Source organism: Suricata suricatta, chromosome 3 (assembly GCF_006229205.1).
Source record: "Suricata suricatta isolate VVHF042 chromosome 3, meerkat_22Aug2017_6uvM2_HiC, whole genome shotgun sequence".
Lineage (NCBI taxonomy): Eukaryota > Metazoa > Chordata > Mammalia > Carnivora > Herpestidae > Suricata > Suricata suricatta.
In genome coordinates this window covers 157,655,679-157,679,439 of record NC_043702.1, presented here as the reverse complement: position 1 = coordinate 157,679,439, position 23,761 = coordinate 157,655,679, and the positions used below count along the sequence as shown (strand labels likewise).

Here is a 23,761-nt window from a genome sequence, read left to right as displayed (position 1 = left end):
TGTAGTCATAGAAAGTAAAAAGGTGCTCAAAAAACATAAACAAAATCACCATGACACTGACGGGCCGAAGGCCACAGAGTCACCTTAAAGAACTTTCAGAGCAAAAGCTGAGGACAAAACAAATAGTATCAGGTTATAATGTGACGTATAAACTAAATATCAATGATTCCATACTGACATAAAGAGATAAGGGAGAAGAGACTTTTCTCCCATGCAGAATTTCCATTAAATCTTGTAGCTCCTACACTATCAAGGAAGTTGAGCATAATTACCCACTCCTTAAGTGTGGGGTGAAGGAAGTAACTTCTTTTCCAAGACTATAATAAGGAAAGGGGAAAGTACTAAGTTTATAGTATATAACTCTTCAAAACACTACTTCGGCTAGCTCACCAGCAATAATCAATATGGATGCTTTGTACCCTTTATGTGATGTAATAAATGGCACTGAGTGTTTTTTTCCCCAAAACACAAAGCCCCAGTCTAATCAAGTTAAGAACGTGTACTCCATTGTCGTTATTTGAAGTATTCTATACATGTTGATTGGAACAACTTGTCTGACAGGTCTGCTCAGGTCAACTATATTTTTATTACTCCTCTGTCTGCTTGATCTCTTAATTACTTGGAGAGAGATGTGACGTCTCAAACTGTAATAGTAGATTAGCCTAGTGTCTTAGTTCTATCAGCTGTTGCCCTACATATTTTCATCCTCTGTTCTCAGGTACATACGTGCTAAAGCCTGTTATGTCTTCTTGCAATTGACCACTTTTTCATTATGCGATGCCTATCTTTATCTTTGGTAATTCTCCCAGTTCTAAAACTTGTTTAATCAGCAATTATAGCTACTTCAGCTTTCTTTGGATTAGTGTTTGCTTGGTATATCATTTTTTGTTCCTTTATTTTTAAGCTTTCTGAAGTTTTATGTTGAAAAAGGTTTCTTGTAGATAACATACTGTTAATTAGGACAATCTGAAATGTAATTGGTGTATTGAGACTATTCACTCTTTAATTGATCGTTGATATACTTGGATTGATGCTTACTATGTTTCTAATCATTTTATATTAAGTGCATTCTGTTTTATTTTTCTCTATATTTCTGCCTTCTCTGGTTTTAATTGATAATTTTGTTATTCTCTTTTATTTCCTTTCTTAGCATATCAGTTATACAGTTGTATAAATAAATGTTTATTGCTTGTCTAAAGTGAATTATATATATATATATGTATATATATATATTTTTAACTGTCTTAATTCCAACTTCAAACAACAATATACAACATCATGTCAATTTAGGGAACTTGTAACAGAGTATTTCCAGTACCTTTCTTTGATATATTATGAATTTGCCCTCATTATTTAACTGTAATTATCTATATGCTATAATTATCTATCATATTACTGCTTTTAAATTATTACTATTATTTAAATTATTATCTTTAAATTAACTAACAAAAATAAATTATTAATCTACTTTTATACTTTCATCAGTGCTTTTCCTTTCTTTATACAGATCAAATTTCTGATCCGTACAATTTTCTTTCTCCTTGAAGAGCTTTTTAAAAACATTTTTTTGTTTAAAAACTGTCAAATTTGCTAGTAATTAGTTCTCTCTTCTTTTTTGTTTTATTTAGGTAATTATAAGGAAAATTAGAAATTTTAGGGAATAATATAATGGGACTAACATTCTGAGTTTGTTTGTTTTTTTCTCTCAGAACATAAATATTATTCCTCTTTCTTCTCACTTGGATGGTTTCAGACTAGAAGTTTAATTAAGTCTTATCCTTGTTCCTCTTTGGTTAAAGTGATTTTTTCCCCTCTGTCTGCTTTCAAGATTTTATCTTTGGCTGGTTTTCTGCAACTCAAATATGACTTGTCAAGGGTTAGAATGTTTTTATGTTTATCCTATTTAGTAATTTTTAAGCTTTCAAGACCTATGGTTTGTTGTCTGTTGTTGCTTTGGGTGAGTTTTTCATCATTTTTGCTTCAAATATTTTATTCAAAAGTTCCTGATTCTTCTGTTATTATGATTATCTGTATGTTACAGCTTTTGAAACTGTTCCATAGGAAAATTAGCTGAATAGGGCTTCCCTAAGAAAGTATCACAGACTCGGTGGCTTACAGAAGAGACATTTATTTTCTCACAATTCTGGAAGCTGCAAGTCTAAAATTAAAGTGGCTGTAGGAATGGTTTCCTCTGTGGCCTCTCTCATCTGCTAGGAGATGGCTGTCTTCTTCCTGTGTCCTCACAATGTCTTCACTCTGTGTTTCAGTGTCTTAATCTCTCTCTTTAAGTTTATTTATTTATTTTGGGAGAGAGATGGAGAGAGAGACAGAGAGAGAGAGACAGAAAGCGAGCAGGGAGAGGGGCAGAGAAAGAAGGAGAGAGAGAGACCCAAATAGGCTGTGGACTGTCAGTGTGAAGCCCGATGTGGGCCTCTCACTGGTGAACCCAGAGGTCATGACGTGAGCAGAAACTGACAGTCCAATGCCTAACAGACTGAGCCACCTAGGTGTCCTGTGTTCTAATCCCTTATAAGGACATCAATCATATTGAATTAGGCCCCATAAAAATTATCTTCTGCTTTAGTTTAACTACCTCTTTAGAGACCCAATCTCCAAAGTCAATCATATTCTACGGTACTGCTGGTTAGGGCATCAACCGATAAATTTTAGGAGCACACAGTTCAGTTCTTAGATGTTCAGTTGTGTCTTTATTTATTTATTTATTTATTTATTTATTTTGGTTCATTTTGTTTTCTCTTTGCTTTTCAATTTGGGAAATTTCTGTTAATTCATCTTTAAAGATGAATTAATCTTTAAATCAAAGATTAAAGAATTCTTTGATTCTTTCCCCAAATGGATACAGTCTACTGAAAAACTCATCAATTATATTTTTCATCTCTCTTAGGGGGTTTTTGTTTCAACCATTCACTGTTGACGCTTTATTAAAATTTCTGTCTCCTTGCTTACATTACCAATATGTTCTTGCTTTTTGTCTACTTTCTCCAATAGAATTTTTAACACGTTAATCATAGCTATTTTAAATTCTCAGAAAATCCAATATCCTTCTGTTTTTCTCTTTAGAATGCCTTGTAATTTTTTTTGTTGTTGAAATGTAGACACGTTGAATCAGGTAATTGAAATTGAGGTAAATGTGCCTTAGTGAGAAGTAATGATGTTAATATGGATGACGGTTTGGGTTGTTTTTAAAGTCTTCTGTACTTACAGATGCCCAGACTTTTATATTCCTTTAGTTCTCTGGTATTTGTCTCCAATGTTCAGTTGGTTCTCTTAGTACTCCATCTTAGCAGAGTTAACAAGTAAGAAAGCAAGAAAAATTGTCAAAGTCCACAAATTGAACATAAATTGAAAAACAGAGGCTCCTATCAACCCTGGGATCAAGGAGGAAGTGTCATGGTAGGATAATGAGGGGCAATTGGTGAGCAATTAGAGACGTGCTAATCAATTAATTCTGATTTTAACCACTGTGTAACATAGGGAAAAGTTTAAAAGTATTTAAATAAAGATAATGAAAATATACAGACAAAAAAATTATAAAATGCAGATAAAAAAAGTTGAATCAAGGTGACAAAATACTCTCCTACCTAGAAAAGATCACTTCATAGGTAAGGCTGCTGAGGGGAACAGTGTGAAAGAGGGTCAGAGGTTGGAGCTGCACCGCCAAAAGAGTATCCATTGACTAATTGTGTCTTTTGAGCCCTAGAAATGTGGCTAGTCCAAACTGAGATGTAAATGTAAAATCTATGTAAAATTTCCAAGAGATGATACCAAGAAATGATACAAATCTCCCACTGATAATGTTTCTTGTTAGTTACACTTGAAAGAATAATATCTTAATTAAAATATATTAAAATTTCTCTTTTCTATTTTTTAAATACATACATATTTATTTGTTTATTTATTTATTTATTTATTTATTTATTTATTTATTTACTTTGAGAAACAAGGGGATGGGGCAGAGAGAGAGGGAGAGAGAGAGAGAACACCAAGCATGCTCCCTGGCATGATCATGAAACCTGACACAGGGCTTGATCTCATGAACCTTGAGATTATGGCCTGAGCTAAAATCAAGACTCAGTAGCGTTAATGGACTGAGCCACCTCATTGCCCCTATTTTCTTCTACTTTTAAAAACTATAAGGCTTTAAGAAAAATTTATATCACATGCATATCTTGCATTCTGGAGTCAAATTATCTTTTTATTGGACAACTCTGTCCTAGGGAATGATCTTTTAGCACTAAGGTCTCCCAGTTAATAACTACACTATTTTTTGTTGATATTGTTAACTCCTTAAGACACTAGAATTTCATTTGGTTTTTGCTTTTGCTTTAAGATATAAATTTGATTAATGAATTTCCTTTTCCAATTAGAAAATCAAATGTCCCAACAAGCATGAACCACCTTCCCCCTTAAAATGACAATTTTATCATAAATGTCATTTTCACACCTTCTGTATTTCTTGATATTACATTTTTTCCCACCACTTATACATTTTAGTGTCTTTTGATGGAAATTACCACTGATTAGTCTTATTCTTATTGATTTGTTTGTTCACAGCCATTAGTGTCTCCAAACATGTTTTCGAAATTATTGTGTTATGTTTATAATAACAAAAATTTCCATTAAATCTTGTTTAACTGGAAGTAAACATAAATTCTACTTTGGAATAAAGTTTACATTTTTACATGAAGTTTAGTGTAATTTTTTTAAATCAGAGCTTCTAATTACTTTTTTTAAAATGCTTGCTTATTCTTGAGAGACAGAAAGATGGAATATGAATGGGGAAATTGACAGAGAGCAGAGGAAAACACAGAATCTGAAGCAGGCTCCATGCTCTGAGCTGTCAGCACAGAGCCCAACACAGGACTTGAACCCACAAATGGTGAGATCATGACTTGTGTCTAAGTGGGATGCTTAACTGACTGAGCCACCCAGGAACCCCACTGAGAGCATTACATGTATTTCCCAGACTATCAATTTCAATTTGTATTTTTCTTTACAATTTTTAAATGTAATTTTTTTATATTTATCTAGTTAAGCTTTTGTCCTTTACATTATGGTTTCTTCTTAGGCATTAAGACTTTTTCAATTTATGTTAAGAAAAAAAATCAAATTCTATTAGAAAAAAGGGTCTAATAGCTCATTTTGCTATTAAAAATAAATAAAGGTATTAAGCAGGCTGTGTTGTAGCCTATGAACAAGTAATATATTGTATCATTTATCTTGAATGTATCATAGATAAGCTGCTATATAACGATTGCCACTTCAGATAGCTGTGAAATTAGCTGATTAACTAGTTGTTACTTAACCTTCTAATTTCTGTATAAGTCTAATTACATGAAACAGAAGTTGGTGTTTTGATTTTTTACTTTGCTTTTCTGTTTTGAGTGTCATTGCAACTACTGTATTGTAAATGATGGAAAATAATTGCATATGTTAAAAAATATGAAACTTTATAAAGTAAAAAAAAAATAAAAATAAATAAAATTAAAAAAAAATAAAAGCCTTTTTGTTCCCATTACAAACTCATCATTGGTGGTTTATTTAAAAGCATTTTAAACATTTATTATTCTTATTTTTATAATATTTTTATGTCAATTATCCTAGATCTCTTAAACACTAAGTATAGAATATATGTAACTTTAGAGCATATTCATTCTACGGAAGAATTCTTACTTATTTTTCCCTTACTGTCATGATTTGAAATTAGTGTATTTTAAAGAATCTGCCCACAGTACTATAAATGAACAAACAAAACTATATTTTTGATTCAAAAATAAAAAATGTATAGGATGCTTTTTCAACGCTTTTGCATAAATCATGAAATTGACTTCAGTTTTCTGTTGTATATAGTTAACTTTTAAATGCATTACTATTGACATTTTGAATGTCATGTTCTGTATTATTGCTAGAAATCCTTCTTATAAGCCAACTTTTTTTTCGTTTATGTTCATCATTGCACTTTTGTAGATCCTTTCATGACACTTTTACACCTATAATACTGTTGTTTGAAGGGAGAGGTAGGTTAGAAATCTGTGGTCAAGTCACTACTTTACCTTGAAATCCTTGAATTCACTACACCCTTAGAACAGTGCTTTACTTCTGGTAAGTACTGCATAGGTATTTAATTAATCAAATAGTATATGAGATAGTTATTATGCGGTAGCTATACTACATAATCACAGAATGAAATAATACGAGTCATTAAATGGTTAGTCTGACTGTCAGCAGAGGAGATAATTTCAAATGTGGAATGTTTGCTTCAGATTGAATTTCAAGTATGTGTACTAACTTACCACAACTGACTACATGTCATCCATATAAATTCCAATTCATCAGTCACTCATGATTCATTAAAATGGATAATGTTAAAGATAATGGAGATGTTGTAAAAAATTTCCATTTAAGATATATTTACCAATGCTTTTGGAATATTGTGGAGTGATTGAATTAGAATTTATATTTCTATCTGTAGGAAAGCCTGAAGGTAGAAATACAATTCTGATCATGGTGGGGGAGGAGAGGAAAGTGAAGTGTCAAAAGCAGTAGAATAGCAGTGCAGTGAATGGGCATGGAGAAGTATAAACTGTCAGACTTTAAAAATTCAGCTGATTGTACAGTTATTGCCTAAGAATACCACAAGTTTAACATCTGTGACGGTGGTTTCAAATTATAAATACCATACTTATGACCAAAGGGAAAAATGTAATTTTGCTTAAGGATCGTTATTCTAATCAAATGATCTAGGCACCGTATCAGAATGAAATTGTTATTACAGTTTCTCTGAGCTTGATTTATTTAAAAGTTTTTTTCAAGTCACATCTATCTGAGACACCTATATGTGGCTTTTTAAAATCTTAAGCAAAGTTTATTCTTTAAAATTAAGTTGTGTTTTCTATGAAGTTCCCAAAATTTCAACTTTCCTTTCAGTTGAATTTCCATATTTTGTAACTTCCACTTTAGCAAATATATAGGGCTGTAATTTGTTTTCAAATTGTTGCAGATGGTGTATTTTCCTTAAATGAATAAATGAATACATAAAGTTCTGTTCATAAAAAGAGGTCATCAATGTCCCTCATAAAAAGAAAAGAAGGTTTATTCACATAGAAGACATATATATGATTAGAGGGTTGGTCTTGGTTCTCCCAATATATTTATTCCTATTTTGACAAGAATCACCAAAAAAGGAGAGAGAAAATTAATTTCCTTGCAGTCAGAGAAGTGCATTGTTTGAATACTGATTCAACCTTGCTAAAACTCAACTTGATAGAGATTCTGGGGATAAGGATGCAAGTCAAATTATGATAGTCATCAAAATAGCTAGAGCATGAAGAGATGTTAATTACAGGTAAAACCTTGACTGTGAGTGACTTGTTCTATAGTGTTCCACAAGATGAGAATGATTTCTAATAAATTTTAACTTGATAAAAGAGCAATGTCTTGCAATACGAGTAATAAATGAGGCCAAATGTCACATGGTCACAACTGAGCCAATGGTTCTTGAAATTCACTTTAATATACAAGTCTTTGGATTACAAGCATGTTTCTGGAACAAATTTTGCTTGCAAACCAAGGTTTTACATTAGTCCTTAATTTAGAGACCTAAAATAGAAATACTGAAAAAGAAATCAAATATCACCCCTTTTATTTTTATTTTATTATTTTTTTTAAGTTTAAGTTTATTGTGAGGGAGAAAGAGCATGAGTGCAGTAGGGGCTAGAGAGAGAGAGGGAGAGAGAGAATTCCAAGCAGGCTCCATGCTTACAGCACATAGCCCGTTACAGGACTTGAACTCACAAACCGTGAGATCATGACCTGAGCGAAGATCAAGAGTTGGATGCTCAACTGACTTAGCTACCCAGACTCTCCATCCCACCTTTTAAAATATGCTTTTGCATGTACACCTCCTGATCTTTTGCTCTGGGTAAGATTTTGACAATAAAGCTATTTTTTATTATTTTTTCTAATTCTTGAAGTAGTGATGAGCAAAAATGTTTACATATAAGTCAGTTCAGGAAAAATGAAATGTTTATGGGCTGCATATTTCCCCATACATTGGCAAACACATTTTGTATTAAACTAGATTGTATTGTCCATTGCTTACTGGACACTCTTTAATAGCTGATAATATATGAGAAATATAAATATAAAAGTGTATATTGATTATTTATCCCTTAACTCTGTAAAACACTCTAGAATTTCCTTGATGTGTTTAGCTATAGTGCACTTATGTTACCATAGACAAAACGTTCAGAGAAATGGATTCATATCACTTTTCCATGTTGAGGGGGAAAGTTGACTGAATTCACTGAGTGTTACCAAGACTGTTGGAAATAAGATAATTTGATCATATCCAATGAGACGTTTGTGCCAACACATGTCAGGCACAAGAAGTCCCAGGACAAAAGCCTAGCTATGTGCTTTCTTACCTGTGACTGTAGAGTCCTCTCTCTCATAAGCCAGGTACGTCAGAGTGAGCTGAGCCATAAAAGAACTCGCATGACTGATAATTTCCTTATGTTCCAAGGAGTGATTGTTGTTCAGAGTCGATTGGTGACCACGCATGTTGCTTGGTGGTTCCTAGGTCACAGAGGCCAGACATCTGGGCCTCCAAGACTCTTTTGGAAAAAGTCCTAGTGGAAATTCTGACTTTAGAGCAAATATTTTTTGAAACACATGCTTTATATTTGTTAAGGTTTGTCATTCTCTGGATGATTGATTAGGTATGATAAATTCTGGCTTTATTTCATTGTTCAAGTGTACTGTGAGAGTATGTGTTTTATAATGACTTAGACCTCATTTATGTAAGTGATTTTTATTTTGCCATAAGCCTTTGTATATGACAGGATAAAATACAGAAATAAGATTGTTCATTTAAAGCTCAGTGGTGCACTGAAAAGAAGATAGATTCATTCCAAAAAAGTCTGTATTGGAGTCTTGGCCTTTCATCTTCTTGGTTTGTGATCTTGGGGAATTTGACAAATGCCACTGAGCCTGTTTTTTGTTTTTTCCACCAAGAAAATGGGTATCCATAACTTAGTGTTGTTGTCAGAATTAAATGAAGAGGATGTCTGTTATGATACCAGAAATACGGCATTTTATAATTGGATGTGTATATATATTTTTCATTGGATAGCAGAAAAAAAATTAAGTGAAAAATGAAACAAAATCAGCTACTCAGATACTGGGTGGAAAAACAGCGTCTTGTCTATGGTAAATTGAATAAGTATTTGTCGTCTGAACTGTTGTCTAAAATTCTTTGGAACTGAACACAAACAGCCTAAGAATCTAGAATGTCTGTGTAATGTTATTGTCATCAGTCCTATCCTTTTCACTCATGCCACAGGTTCCTTTGTCTACACCCTGATAAATGACTCCATGAAATCAACACAAAAGCTAGGCTGAACAGTGTTTCAGTTATAAGAAATGTGTATAGGGCATCTAAGTGGCTCAGTCAGTTAAGTGACTGACTTCCGCTCAAGTCATGATCTCATAGTTTGTGAGTTTGAGCCCTATGTTGGGCTATGTTCTGACAGCTCAGCGCCTGGAACCTGTTTCAGATTCTGTGTCTTCCTCTCTCTGTGCCTCTCTCACTCATGCTCACTCCCTCACTCTCTCTCTCTGTCAAAAATAAGAATTTAAAAAATTAAAAATAAATATTTATGAATATTCAGACCAGTGCTGAGTGAATATCATAACCACATTTTACAGATATATCCATATGTCTAAACAAACCTGCAATTTAAATTTCTAGAATAAAGTACAAATTACATATCTAATATTATATCATGTGTCATATGAAAGCTCAGCTGAAATTTCAAGCCAAAAATCTGAACAAAAAATCAGTTTTATATTAAAGGAGTTTGGTCTTCAAAATATATTTTAGTAATAACAGTTTCTCTGAGAGAAAAACAAAATGTCTATTTACATTTGAATTACTTCTTTGCTCCTTTATTTTATACCAACACATTACAACTTGTGAATTCTAGAAATGTTATTTTACTCACTTTGGTAAAGTGCTGAAATAACTAGGGTTTTCAGTACTTGAAGTGAAAATGAGTATTCAGAGTATGCTGATTATTGGTTATTAGAATTTAGAAAGAAAATCAAGACAAAGCAAGTTGCTAAAGAAATATAGGGTTTACTTTCTCCATGAGCTTATAATCACACTGATTTTTCTGTGTGTTTGCCAGAATGTTCTCATATTTATTTGGGAATAGTCTATCTGTTTATTTTAATAATGATGGTGTCTTTAGGAATGATTTATACCCACAGGTAATAAACCACTGCCATTATGCTGCCGACTGTAAAAATACAACTGAATACTAAACATTCTACCTAGTTGGGTTTTCTCTAAAGACTATCGAAGGGGACCTTCAAATGTTTCCATTAAAAAACTCTTGGTGAATTTTCCCCAGGTTCTAACAAGCTATATCAAAATAAAACTCATTTCATGGAAAAAAGGAATCCCACAGCACTTCTTTTTAATAACTGTTCAGCTACAAAATTTTATTGGTATCTTTTTATGTTCCCTCTAGAGGATGTAATGCACAAAAGCATTGCCACGGAACATATAAAATTACAAATGAAATTTATTGTAAAAAGTAGAATGTCTTCTAGACTGGTGTCAGTATTTATTTCATTCATAAACCAAAACTGCAGTATAATATATTCATTGTCAGCAAGTTCATGTGTGTAAATTGCCATCCAATGTTATTGACTGATATAAGACAGATATTGGAAAGACAATTTAAATGTACTCTTCCAAACATAAACTGTTCCACAAAAGCACTGTAAAAACTCCTTCAAGATTTTGGGTTGTGCTTGACATTTATGGTTAACTACATAATTTGGTCGTGTCATAATCCACTGTGTTTGGCAATTTGGCATTAAATGCCTGCAGAGCAGATTGGATCCTCACCACCTCACTAGTAGACAGCTTGAGTCTATGACGAAGCAAGCAAGAGAAAAGATCTAGACGACGCTGACCAGGTGGGGAGAGTTTATTTACACGGTCTCTTATCTCTAGAAGTTGCAAAAGTGCTGAGTCCTGGGATCCCTGAGTATAGGGGTAGTCCAGCTGCAAAATCAAGTCCCGAATCGCTTCAGGGTCAAAGTGCATGCTGTAACCAAACACTTGAATGTTATTGATTTTCATGTAACCCAGGTTCCGGGAAGGGTCAATGAATTCCAGAGGTTCATAGTAAATGCTCTCATTGCCATTGGGGCCATTTGACTTGATGCGACTCCTCAGGTAGATGTGCACTGTCTCAAAAAAGGTCTTCCATTTGTTCCCCAGAGTCAGCGACCAGTTGTAACACTGCAGCGGGAGGTCCAGCTTAGTCCGCTCCCAGTCTGGAAAGCTGTTCTCATTCACAGGCATAAACCAGCTCTCCGAGTGGCTGCCTCCGAAGGGATTGACGTAAACAGCCAACACTGGCTCCAAGGTGCTGTTTTTAGTTAAGCAAATCTGTAAAGAGAGACCCAAGATCATATGGACCAGACTTGACTTGTACTTGTTGCTCTTCAAGGTGAGGAGCATCCGCTTGCGCCAGGAGGGGTCAAACCAACTATTGAGGCGCATGTCATTGCTGATAAAAATGGCATGGACTTCTATTCGTCTGTCCGTTTTCTGCAACAGGTATTTCATCTCGAGGTCCTGCAGGTCGGTCTCGAAGCCAATATAGTGATCGGTGGACTCGGCGACCTCAGGCTTGCAGAGCCCCTGACTCAGCATGTAGCCGGTGTTGCAGGTGCCGCAGCGGGTGCGGTTGTCTGGGGCACAGGTCAGGCAGGCCGAGGCGTCACCCACGGTGCAGGGCAGGAAAGCAGTGCACACCACCTGGTCGTTCGGACAGGTGCATGAGTGCGTCTCTTCCGAAAAGCTGCCCAGGAGGCCGTTCTCGTTGCAGTAGAGAAAAGACTGGATGCGAGTGAGCCAATAGGTTGAGGTTCTAGGAACACAAAACAACACGCATCTATATAAATACAAAGACATTTCTGTGTGCACCGCCAACGAAGTTAACGTTAGCTCTGAAAGCTTCACTATCATTTCTTCAGGATATTTTCAGTTATTTAACTAAGATAAAAGATCTATACAGCTTGTAATTGAAAACAGGTACATTTTATATAACATTTATATATGTTACGTGTTTATATTGTATAGTCGTTTTCATTCTTCACTGCGCAAGCTTAGATTAGAAACCGCATCGAATACCTTCCAATGAGATTGCCTGTCATTTCACTAGGGTACTCAGAGGCTGCCTGCGAACATAATTGGTCAGTTATTGTTTTGAAATGGTATCCAGCAACAGGAAATAAAAGTGATACTATAGTAAAATTTCTAGAGTAGAATTAGAGCATGTACATGAACTGTTTATTTATTCACTCTTAGCATTATAAAGCTCTGATGTGTTAGGAAGCTAAATAGAAAGTAAAATAAAAATGAAAGAAAAATAAACAACTCTAAAATGCCAATCAAGGTATTTAAATCCCCGGGTGTTATCAACATTGACAGAACAAGTACCCACTGAGAAGGAAAATATTATTAAAACATGTTTGACTTTATTCTTACAGGCTGCTCAACAAAATTGCTGGAATGTCTCGTCAAAACCAACTACAAGTTGTTTTCATAAGGGTTAAGTGCATCAGTTTATGTGTTTGATTTGAATCATTAACATTTTTTCTTACTTATACCCAGAAATGAGACTAATCATGATGCAAACGTAAGATTTTGTTTTTCCTGTTTTCCCACATAATTCAAACTCTTTCGGTGTGTCTAAAATCTCAGTAAAATAATGAAGGGAAATGTGTGGCCCTGTCGTCAGATGATTCTTTGTTCTTATTGTGCTGCCCTCTCATACCAGCTGTATGATCAGGGAAACGCTGAAGAGCGTCTCTAACCTGCCCCCCCCCCCCCACTCACATGAAGAGTGGGAATAGTAATGGCTCCCATATTGCGTTTTTGGGAGAAAGAGGCTCAGACTGCATGCATGTGGTTAGAATATTGTACACTGTATCTATTTTTAATATCCTTTGCTTTTCTGGTGTCCATTATCTCGTACCTATGAGATTTTTAGTGAGATCTATCTATGACACTCAATCCTTTACACCTGTGTGCTGCTTCTGTTTCAAAGAATTTGCATGTGGAGAAGATTGATAAAGCACAGGTATTCGTCTGTGCAAATAGCCAATAAAAAAAATGTATTAAGATATTCAGAACAATATTTGAACTATTTGTAGTATGTATTTATTTTTGGTCCCTCCCAACTCCACTTGCTATGTAACACTTACTTTTTTTTTAACTGAGTTTTTTCTTGTTTTCCCAAATAAATGAAAGGACGCCTTTCTTCCCTCCGATAACATTTACTTATTTTCTTCATGGTACCCTTTTTCATGTGAAATTTTCTGTTTCTGATATCTACTTGTCTGTACTACATTTATCTTGTTATTTCTAATATCTAGCTTGCCAGGACCATGTAAACCTATTTAAAATTTTTATGTTTTTTTATTTATTTTTGAGAGACAGAGACAGAGCACGAGCAGGGGAGGGTCAAAGAGAGAGGGAGACACAGAATCCAAAGCAGGCTCCAGGCTCTGAGCTAGCTGTCAGCACAGAGCTCGATGCGGGGCTCGAACCCACGAACTGTGAGATCATGACCTGAGCCGAAGCCGGAAACCTGATGCTTAACCGACTGAACCACCCAGGCGCCCCAAATGTAAACCTATTTGTAAGTATACATCCCAGTACCAAGTAGCACATCAGGAGATCACAACCCATTAATGGTCACTGAACCTTCAATCGAATGCGTAGATGAATTAAAAGACATTTTCTTTTGAGTGAAATGTAAAGCCTTAAAAAGAACATTTAATTCAATTCTAAAGACCCAGCCCTCAAGTTGCAGGAAGTGGAGTTACACAATACTCACTTTGACATTTGCACAATTAAATATGTTAAATATATGAAAAGCCTTTCTTTTCCACCTTCCCTAAATGATACTGTTTGCTAGAGACCAAGAAGAAAAGAAAAAATAAATAAATCAAACCCAACCAAAGCATAAAACGCTTTCCTCTTAATTATTTCTCACACTGAAAAACACTGACTAGAAACCTGAACATATTCAATTCATTTTTAACTTTCTCTAGATAATTTAAAAATAAGTTCTCAGGAAAAAATCTCCCAGGAGTACACCCAAGAGTTGTGAAATAGCGATGATGTGAGGTTCTTTGGCTCTTCATGAGTCATACATTTATATATGAGGATCTAGCCTCCTCTAGCTCTGCTTCTTGTTTTCTCCCCACATAAGAAATGTGCAAAAAGCCTCCTTTTGTAGTTTGTGAAATCACTCGATTTATTTCTGTTTTCAGTCTAGGTATATAGAAGTTATTACTAATTTTTAATATGTAGTTACTGATTCACTTATTTCATCAGTTTTCTCTTTCACAGGACAGTAATGTCTCTCCTTCTTGACTTCTATCTCTTTCTTCTCTCTCTTTTTCTTCCTCCTTCCCTCCTCTCTCTGTCTCTCTCCCTCTTCCTCCTCTTCCTTCCTTCTTTCTATGTTCCCTTTTCCCTTCTTCCTTCCTTTCTCTGTCTCTCTGTCTTCGGTAACTCTACTTTTGTGTTTCCAAGATAAGGAATATAAAATATATATCCTATCTGGATTGAAAATTATATTTTCCTCCCTGAAACCAAGGCATAAATTCCCTGAGCCAATTCATCTTTCACTGTAAGCTCTAATCATGTTTCCAAATCATAAGAACAAACAAAAGTGAAATAAATAGACCTAAGGCTAAAGACAGAGCTCACAAAACTAGGGCACTGTAGAAAGAAGCACTTGGACACTTTAGAAAAGCAATGGCTTTTCCAGCTTTCAGTCTCTCCCAATCCTTTTCACGTCCCCACAGATGCATTTCTGAAGGAATGTGTTTTGGCTTCGTGGGTTTCAGCTTGTCCTGTATGAATATTGATAACTTGGCTCACAGTCAAAGCCCCGGTACCCTGGACAGGAGAGCTACTGTGTGGATTTTCTTCTTTTCTGCTTCTTGTCCTTTTTCCCCTACTACCTAACTTTTGACTATTTTACTGTATTTCACAAGTAGGGAATAGGTTTTTAAAGGAAAAAATAAATTCAATAATCAGTCTTTTCTTTACTCCTTGCAAAATCTAGGCTAAAGAAGGAGTGGAAAATAAAAAGGAGAGCATTTTGGATTTTTCACTCACCTAAATTACCATGTATCTTTATTTTTCCCAACAAAGTAAAATTTAACTGCTTTTTCTTTACTTTCAACTGTTTTAAATTTGTTTTAAGGAAGTGTAATGGTTAATGAATTTATAAATTAATGTAATTAATGTAAAATAAATAAAAATCAAAAGTCAACTGTATAGAGTATGTTTATTAAACACTGTTTTCTTTTATATCTAAATTTTTTAAGAAAATAGTACCACATTCTTTTTATTCTGATATGTAGCTTTTATTCACACAAACTACCTGTTGTCACCTAGGGCTAAGAATAGAGGATACAATGTCCAAAGATGGGCTACTGGCAGGTAGGATCTTTGCTGATTTTTGTCCAGTATGTGACATTCTGCATGACAGCTACTTAATTGCACTCTAATAAATGTTTACTAAATACAGGAAGTAAGAAAGGAAAGGAGAAAGGAGGGAGTAGAGTAAGGAGAAAGGAAGGGACAGAAATTAAAGTGAAAAAACTATAGATTATGGAAGAACAGAAAACAGCCTTGGGGCACCTGGGTGCTTCAGGCAGTTGTCTCTGACTCTTGATTTCGGCTCAGGTCATGATCCCAGGGTCGTGAGATCACCCACACAGAGCTCTGCACAAGTGTGGAGCCTTCTTAAGATCCTCTCTCTCCCTCTCTCTCTCCCGTCCCCCTCCCCCCATTCACTTGCTCACTTAAAAAAAAAAGGCAGCATTAAAAAAAGCCATGGACATGTGATAACTACTATGATGATATAACATTTCAGGAAGGGGAGGAACTCCTTATCTGTAAGGAACAGAGTTTGCATTTTGAAAATAATTTCTACAAAAGCTTTTATGGGATAGTATTAAAAAGAGAAAGGTGCCTTCCAGTTTTAAGATAAATGTGCCATTGAAGTTAAAATTTAAGCTAACCTGCCTATAGCGTGTTTATATTTACAAAATCCCGTGGCATCCTAACTTGAGAACTTCAGACAACTGTCTAACCAGTGGTCTTGGTTTGACACAGAAGGTCCTCCGTGTGTTTCAGATCTGCTCTTCTCCACGGGATACGTGTTATCTGAGACTGAAAGAGGGATACCTCATTTTGGGGCCAGACTTTACCTGATGACCTGGGACAGGTCACTTAGTCTCTTTAATCTTAAGCAGAAGCTCAAAGAAACGTTGGTTCAAAGTGTGGTTCTGTGTGACCTTGGGGAATGCATATAACTGTCTGGACCTTCAGGTGTTCATGCGTGACCGCACTTGCCGGCCTCTCACCAGGGTGAAATGATGTCACATATAAACCCCGTCATCACTGTTTCACACACGGTAGCTGCTCATAATGAAACAGAATGAATGAAATGCTTATCTCTTTTGAATGATATTAAGTGATTGGAGAAACAGATTCCTGGGCTTCACTCCAGGGAAACTCTAAGAATTTCTAGGAGCAGGGCCCAGGAATATGCAATCCCAGAAGACGTTATAACATGTAGGCTGTAAGAAAATTAACAACCCAGATAGCTACACAGGTCTCCTTAAATACCAACTAGCCATCAGCACATAAGAATATGTCCAAATAACATGTCTCCTGAGTGGCTCAGTTGGTCGAGTGTCCAACTTCCACTGAGGTCATGACCTTGTGGTTCCTGAGTTCGAGCCCCACATTGGGCTCACTGCTGTCAGCCTGTCAATGCAGAGCCTGCTTCGGATCCTCTAACCCCTCTCCCTGGCCCTTTCTCACTTGCACTCTCCCCCCAATAAGTAAATAGTACAAAATATGTCCAGAAAAGGTAGAGGAAAGCTAAGATTTCTGTGGAGAAGAGTCAGCAGTAGATGGCTTTGAATTTACACGCATCTGGGCTTGTGGCCACCATGTGCAGTAAAATTTGTAAATCCTGCACTAGAAAACTTTGCCATGTGCATACACTGAAAACAAAGCAAACACTAAAGCCTGCCCTAATAAATGAATTCTACTATGTTACAGTAATATTAAGTAGTTAATGAATATCTCCCATGTCACGGGCCAGCTACTTTGTATTCATTATTGAAAATTCTTCACAGTAGCTTCTAAAAGTTAACCTCATTTTAAAATTTAAAAAATACCAAAGTTCACGGTTTTAATGACTTTCTCTGTTACATATCTATTAACTATTACAATGAAGAAAAACTCAGAAAAGCAAATTTAAATTTTATTTTTGAAATGGTGTTGAAAGTGTTGTTCCATAGGACAAGATAGCAAGAAAAAGTGCTTCATAAGTGACTTTAGGTAAAGTATCCATGTATTGCTATATGCAGACAGCATCAAAGGTAAAATAACTTTTCATGATGATGTAAAATTTAGGTTTTTGAGTGGCAGTAAACTATATCAGCTTCAATCATTTTTGGGGACTCAAAGTATCAACTTTGAATCTTGTTTCATTTACCTTATATATAAATTGCTTCCTATTCTGTGTGTCCCTATCTTTCTGCCCCTACTCTGCTCATGATCTGTCTTTCTCTGTCTCTCAAAAATAAATAAATGTTAAAAAATTAAAAAAAAAAGAGGGGCATGCCTGGGTGGCTCAGTTGGTTGAGCGTCCGACTTCGGCTCAGGTCATGATCTCGTAGTTCCTGCGTTGGAGCCCCGGGTCTGGCTCTGTGCTGACATCTCAGAGGCTGGAGCCTGCTTCCTATTCTGTGTGTCCCTCTCTCTCTGCCCCTGCCCTACTCATGATCTGTCTCTCTCTGTCTCTCAAAAATAAATAAATGTTAAAAAAAATTAAAAAATAAATTGGGAATAAAATATAGGTTGTAAAAGTTAAAGTACAATTTCAAAAGTACTTAAGAGTGCTTATGCACAGAATAAATGGTAAATAAATGTAAATGCTTATTCTTATTATTATGTTATTACTAGTGTTATCTTTTAAAGAAATGTTACTCTATGTAGTTCCTTTAATACAAATCCTTTTTCCTCCAGAAAACTGAATGTTATTTTATCTATAACAACGCATGCATCACCTGCATAATATTACAATGCATGTCTGCATGTCACCTTTATCCATATAGACCTGGTTATTGATAACACAGTTAAGGCTGTATTTAAAAGTACATGTAAAGCCTCTTTGTGATAGTTTTGAAACTCTAAAACATGTGGAAAGGCAATATTGCTCAAGTTCAGGACATATATTCTGATGCGTAATGGTTTGCACGGAGGTATTAGAACATATGTTGATACCCAAACAATTACCTCCTCTCACGGTTAAATCCTCTCTGAGCACCAATAATCTTATTTCAAAGGTCCCTTATTTCAACCCTCTAATCTTTTAGTGCTCTCCAAATCTGTGCAATGTGGATCCAAATCTTAAAACCTAAACAATATAATTTCAGTATCTTTTTAAAGTTCAATATCACTCTTCTGCGTAAAGTATTTCATTTCAGCCATAACAGATTTGTGTTTCTCAGACTTTAATACCTTAAACTAAATATGAATTTGGGATTAAGCACCCACAGCTATTTAAACAATCATAAGCTGATTATTAGCTCAGTCACAGGCAGATAATGCCAAATAATATTCTGTCACTCGCCGTCTTCAATTTTGTTGTTCTGGCCATCTCAGCCTTGGCAATGGGGCTTGGAGCTCATGTTGATACTCCCAACACATAATAGTCTCACTCTTGGAAACTAGTTTACACCCTGAGAAACAGAATGTCATTATCAAAAAGTCCCTCGACTAAGAGTCTCACAAGGAAGTATCTATATACTACGTGGGTATATTGATATATATCTAGACTCCGATAGACACATATATGCACACATTTTAATTTATTAACATAAACAAGTATCTACTAATAATTTTGGCTTGCAGAAGGACAACGAAAAAGTGAGTGGAGTAGTTGTATGTGTTTGTTATATTTTAAAGAAAGTATTAGCTGATAGTAATAGTCACTGAGGATTTATCATAAGGATAGTACTTTAACGGGCGTTATTTATTTACTCCTCATGATTCTCAACACTCCCAGTAAGGACGCATGCTGCCCCAATTTAGAGATAAAGGCTTACCTTTTCAAAAGCTTAAATAACTTAAACTTGTCCCAAGTCCAACAGCCAGTAAGTAACAAAAGTGAAAATACATCCCTAGTCTTTATTACTCCCAGTGATTTTGTTTTTGGTATGACATCAAAAGCACAAGCAACAGTAGCAAAAATTGTATACTGGGGCAATATCAAACCAAAAGGTTTCAGGCCAACTAATTTGTAATTTATTTTGTTGAGTGGTGTACACAGACCAATCTGCTTACTTCTTAGAGAGCGACTGAAACATTTTGTCCCCAAAGATGCTGTATTTGGTACTATAGTTCAAAAAACATCAATAGATATATTTTTCTTCTAGTTGTGACATAAAATATGAAAAGAAACAGGTCAACGTTCAGGCTGTGAAATGTGAGGCATACAAAAATAAGCACAATTATGTTATTTTAAGTAAAGAGGAGATATTACCCAAAACCCCTGATATTTTCTTTATTTTCTTCCAAAGATTACCAGAAACTGAAATATCTTGCTCATTAGGTCACATTAGATATTAAGTTAAAAAGGTTTAAAAAGTGGAAGCTTCTGCATGGCTCAGTTGATTGAGCTTCTGACTTGGTCTTAGGTCTTGATCTCACAGTCCGTGAGTTCAAGCCCCACATCAAGCTCTGTGCTGACAGCTCAGAGCTTGAAGCCTGCTTCCTGTTCTGTGTCTCCTCTCTCTCTGTTCCTTCCTCACTCACACTCTGTCATCTCTCTCTCAAAAATAAATAAACATTAAAATTTTTAAAAAGAGGTTTAAAAACATTATGTGCAAGTTTAGCTATTAAAAGTGGTTAGTGTAATTGACAAACATTGACATATATTCAATTATTTTGCAAAGATAGGTAATTCTGGTCTTTCCTGAGTACACTCATGATGTCCTGGTCGTCATCCAGCACTATGTTCTTTACACTAAGTCATTATGACCAAATCATCTGTATCTGTCACTACATTAAACATTCTGAGAAGAAAAATTTACATTTGTTTACTTCATCATTTTACTATCATAATATTCTAAATCAATTTACAATGTCAACGCTTAAATTCCCACATTACAACCTTCTAAACCTTTATTGGTCTTTAAACTTGTGCATTACAGATCCAAATTTGAAAATCTAAATAATATAATTTAGCAATTTAAAATAAAATACTTATAAAGAGACCACTCCATTTCATACTTCACAGATGTGTTCATCTCTGATCCTCACAGTTCAAATATAATATAAATTTTACATGAGTGAATAAATTGGTGAACAAGACAGGAGGTTGAAAAAGCAAATTAACACTAAATTGGAAATGTCCTTCATTGTGTTTGTTTTCTTAGTGTTTCATATGTTTTCTTGATATCTACTAAGTGATGAACATTTTTTAAAAATTTCTTATTTTTATGATATCTAGTTTTTAATTATTTTTTAAAAGTGTTTATTTTGAGAGAGAGAGAGAGAAGGAGAGAGAGAGAGAGGAAGAACATGAGCAGGGGAGAGGTAAAGAGAGAAAAAGTCCACCCGGTGGAGTCCAATGAATGGCTCGATCCCAGGACCATGAAATCACGTCTGAGCTGATATCAAAAGTTGGACGCTTAGGTGACTGAGCCACCCAGGAACCATAATATCTGGTTTTTTTCTTTTAAAGTATGTTTCATGACCAATTTCTTATCAACTTAGAGAATATCAATAAAATGTTCTCTACTGACCTACCATTTAAATAATTTAATAGATTTTAATATTTTTCTAAAACTAATAACATACTATTTACATTTAAGGCATATTTTTCAATTAAATAAACAAAATATAATTTGCCCAAATCTGATGCCTATCGATTCTTATACCCAAGAACCCAATTATGGCATGAACTGTTGATGGTATACCTGTGTTTGTCTGAGAAGCATCCTTCCAAGTGGAATGTCTCTGAACTTACCATTTTCTTCTCTCTTAATATAATGATCATTGTTATCTGCAATGGTGGGTATGAGCTTACTCCTTTGTGCCTCAAGTAAAACAAGAACCTGGTTTTTAGACGGCCTGCACCTCCTCTTTTGTCATTTTATTACATTTGAGTACTAGTAAGCTCACCTTATAATTGATCCATTTCCAATTGCATTACACCCCAATCTTTTGCATATATAAAATGTATTTTGCCTAATTTTGAATCCCTTTACAAATGGACAACACCTAACTTTTAATGTTCAATTAAATATATCCTCCATTTAAGCTGCTCCTGTTCTCTTCCTTAAATATATTATGCTCAATTTCAACTACATTGAATTTTCTTGTTTTAGAATTGTATGTCCTTTCTCCTCTGCTTAACCAGTTCAAGATGCATATTGAACCATTTTTACTGTACACAGTTTCTTTTTGAGAATCTAATTAACAATCACTTAATTCTTTGAACAAACATACCCGTTATCTATATTACTGTATTTGTAATTAAACCATGTATAAACATCTATTGTGGTTTAATAGATTCGTATCTCATTATTTCAAGTGAGGTATATTATTTATAATAATATCTGTAATTTTCTACATTAGTGTCCTTTTTTTAAATTTTAAATGTTTATTTATTTTTGAGAGAGAAACAGAGAGAGAGTAAACAGAAGAGCACAAAGGAATGGAGACATAGAACGCCAAGCAGGCTCCAAGCTCTGAGCTGTCAGGACAGAGCCAGATGGGGGCTCCAACCCACGAACCATGAGATCATGACCTGAGTCAAAGTCAGATGTTTAACTGACTGAGCCACCCATGTTAGTTTTCTTAATTGGAATATAAGCTCCTCAGAATAAGAAGATGAGTATTACTTCACTGGAATTCCTAGAGACCAACAAAATGCTTTTCTGACCCTTCCAAACAAAACTGCTAAATCCAAATTGAATCATGGACTTATGTTTGTGGAAAAGTTCCTCAACACAAAATGCCAAGTAATTTTGGCAATCACTATTTTTAATGCATTTATGATATGGAAAGTAAGATGCAGTAAGCTTCAGAGACTGAAATTTAAGTAAAAGAACAAGATGAATAAGATGTACATTTACTGATCTAGAGATTTTGGTGGTCATTTTGGGTATCAAAGACCAAGTTTGCTACATTTAAAAGGCAAGAAGTTGAATTAGAGACACCACTATATTTGGAAAGACAGACACTGGATTTAGAGTCTTACTAAAAAACAACAAAAGCAATAGCAACAAACATCTAACAAAGGAAGAGAGAAGTGAGTGCTCACTTTGACCTCATTGTTAGTAGAAGGGAAATGCATAATCTATACATTAAAAATACAAAATAAATATATCATTTAAAATTATTATTATTATTATTATCATTATTTATTTTAGAGCAGGGGACACAGGAAGAAGGAGAGAGAGAATCTTAAACAGTCACCTGTTCAACACAGTGCCCAGTGGGGGCCTCCGTCCCATGGCCCATGACCCTGGGATCATCACTGGAGCCAAAAGCAAGAGTCTTGTACAACTGACTGAGCCACCCAGGTGCCGCCTTTTACACATATTTTTAATTCTTTGCTTCCATTTGGCAAGACCTTAAGCTCCATTATCTTGATAATAAAGGACAAGAAACCTTGTCCACACGAGGTTTATGTACCACACACAGAGATTTGAAAACTTGAAAGCACTATAGTTATAACTATATAACTCTGACTACAAAATTGAAAAGGTTTCATTGAACTTACGACAATTATAAATGCGATATTGCAGATAATTATTTTCAGATTGCTAATTTAATTATTAATCTGTACTACAGAGACAAGGTAAATATAAAGTAATATTGAGGGAAAAAATGTTATCTCCTAACTCAGAAATTGTAACAAAAGAATGTAACTTCAGACTAAGTAATTGTATTTGCATATGTTTAATACTATTTATCTAAATGAAGAGGATGGAAACATGAGGGCAAAGAAGCCTGAGGATTCAGTATAGTATATTTAGCGATGTTTATCTAACATTATCTGAAAATCAGGTTTCTCTGACAGAATGGTGAGTGAGTTCAGACCTCTTGGTAAATTAGTATTTGTGACCTTAATGTATCCAGTATCAAAATGTAATGTCATTAGGAAAGAAAGTCAATCAACTAAAACACTTGCTCTTATTCATCATCACTAATGACTTTTATGATAATAATTTGGATTCCCATGTAAGTTTCTTAAAGGAACAAATCAGACTGACTGATTATAAATCTTATACAAGATTTAGAAGTTATGTGACAGCTAGGTCACCAAATAACAATATAGCATTCTGGATCGTATATTATTCTTTAAAAATGTTTTTGACAGGACTATAACCCCCAAACTGGTCATTTTTAAGGTGTTAGTTAATGTAAATGGTGATTCTGGAGCTTTATGGTTGTCAGAGAGTAGACCGTTGGGGGAGGGAGTGGGAAACACCAAAAGAATCACCTTTCAGAGTCTTGTCATCCATCAAAAAGGTCTCAAAGTTACATGCTCAGTATCATGGCTTTATATGAACATTGCCTAGTGTTGGGGATAAAGCA

At 34.9% G+C, this 23,761-nt stretch overlaps 1 protein-coding gene across 4 annotated transcripts in view; it reads right to left on the bottom strand.

The window, feature by feature from the left end:
* Positions 1 to 10,592: 10,592 nt before the first annotated feature.
* BRINP3 (BMP/retinoic acid inducible neural specific 3) overlaps positions 10,593 to 23,761 on the bottom strand; it is a 414,132-nt gene continuing 400,963 nt past the window's right edge. For all 4 annotated transcript variants that reach the window (XM_029935640.1, XM_029935642.1, XM_029935641.1 and 1 more), the window contains one exon: positions 10,593 to 11,972. In XM_029935640.1, the coding sequence (XP_029791500.1) occupies positions 10,856 to 11,972 (1,117 nt within the window). In that variant the 3' untranslated portion in view covers positions 10,593 to 10,855. The remainder of the gene's footprint in view (positions 11,973 to 23,761) is intronic.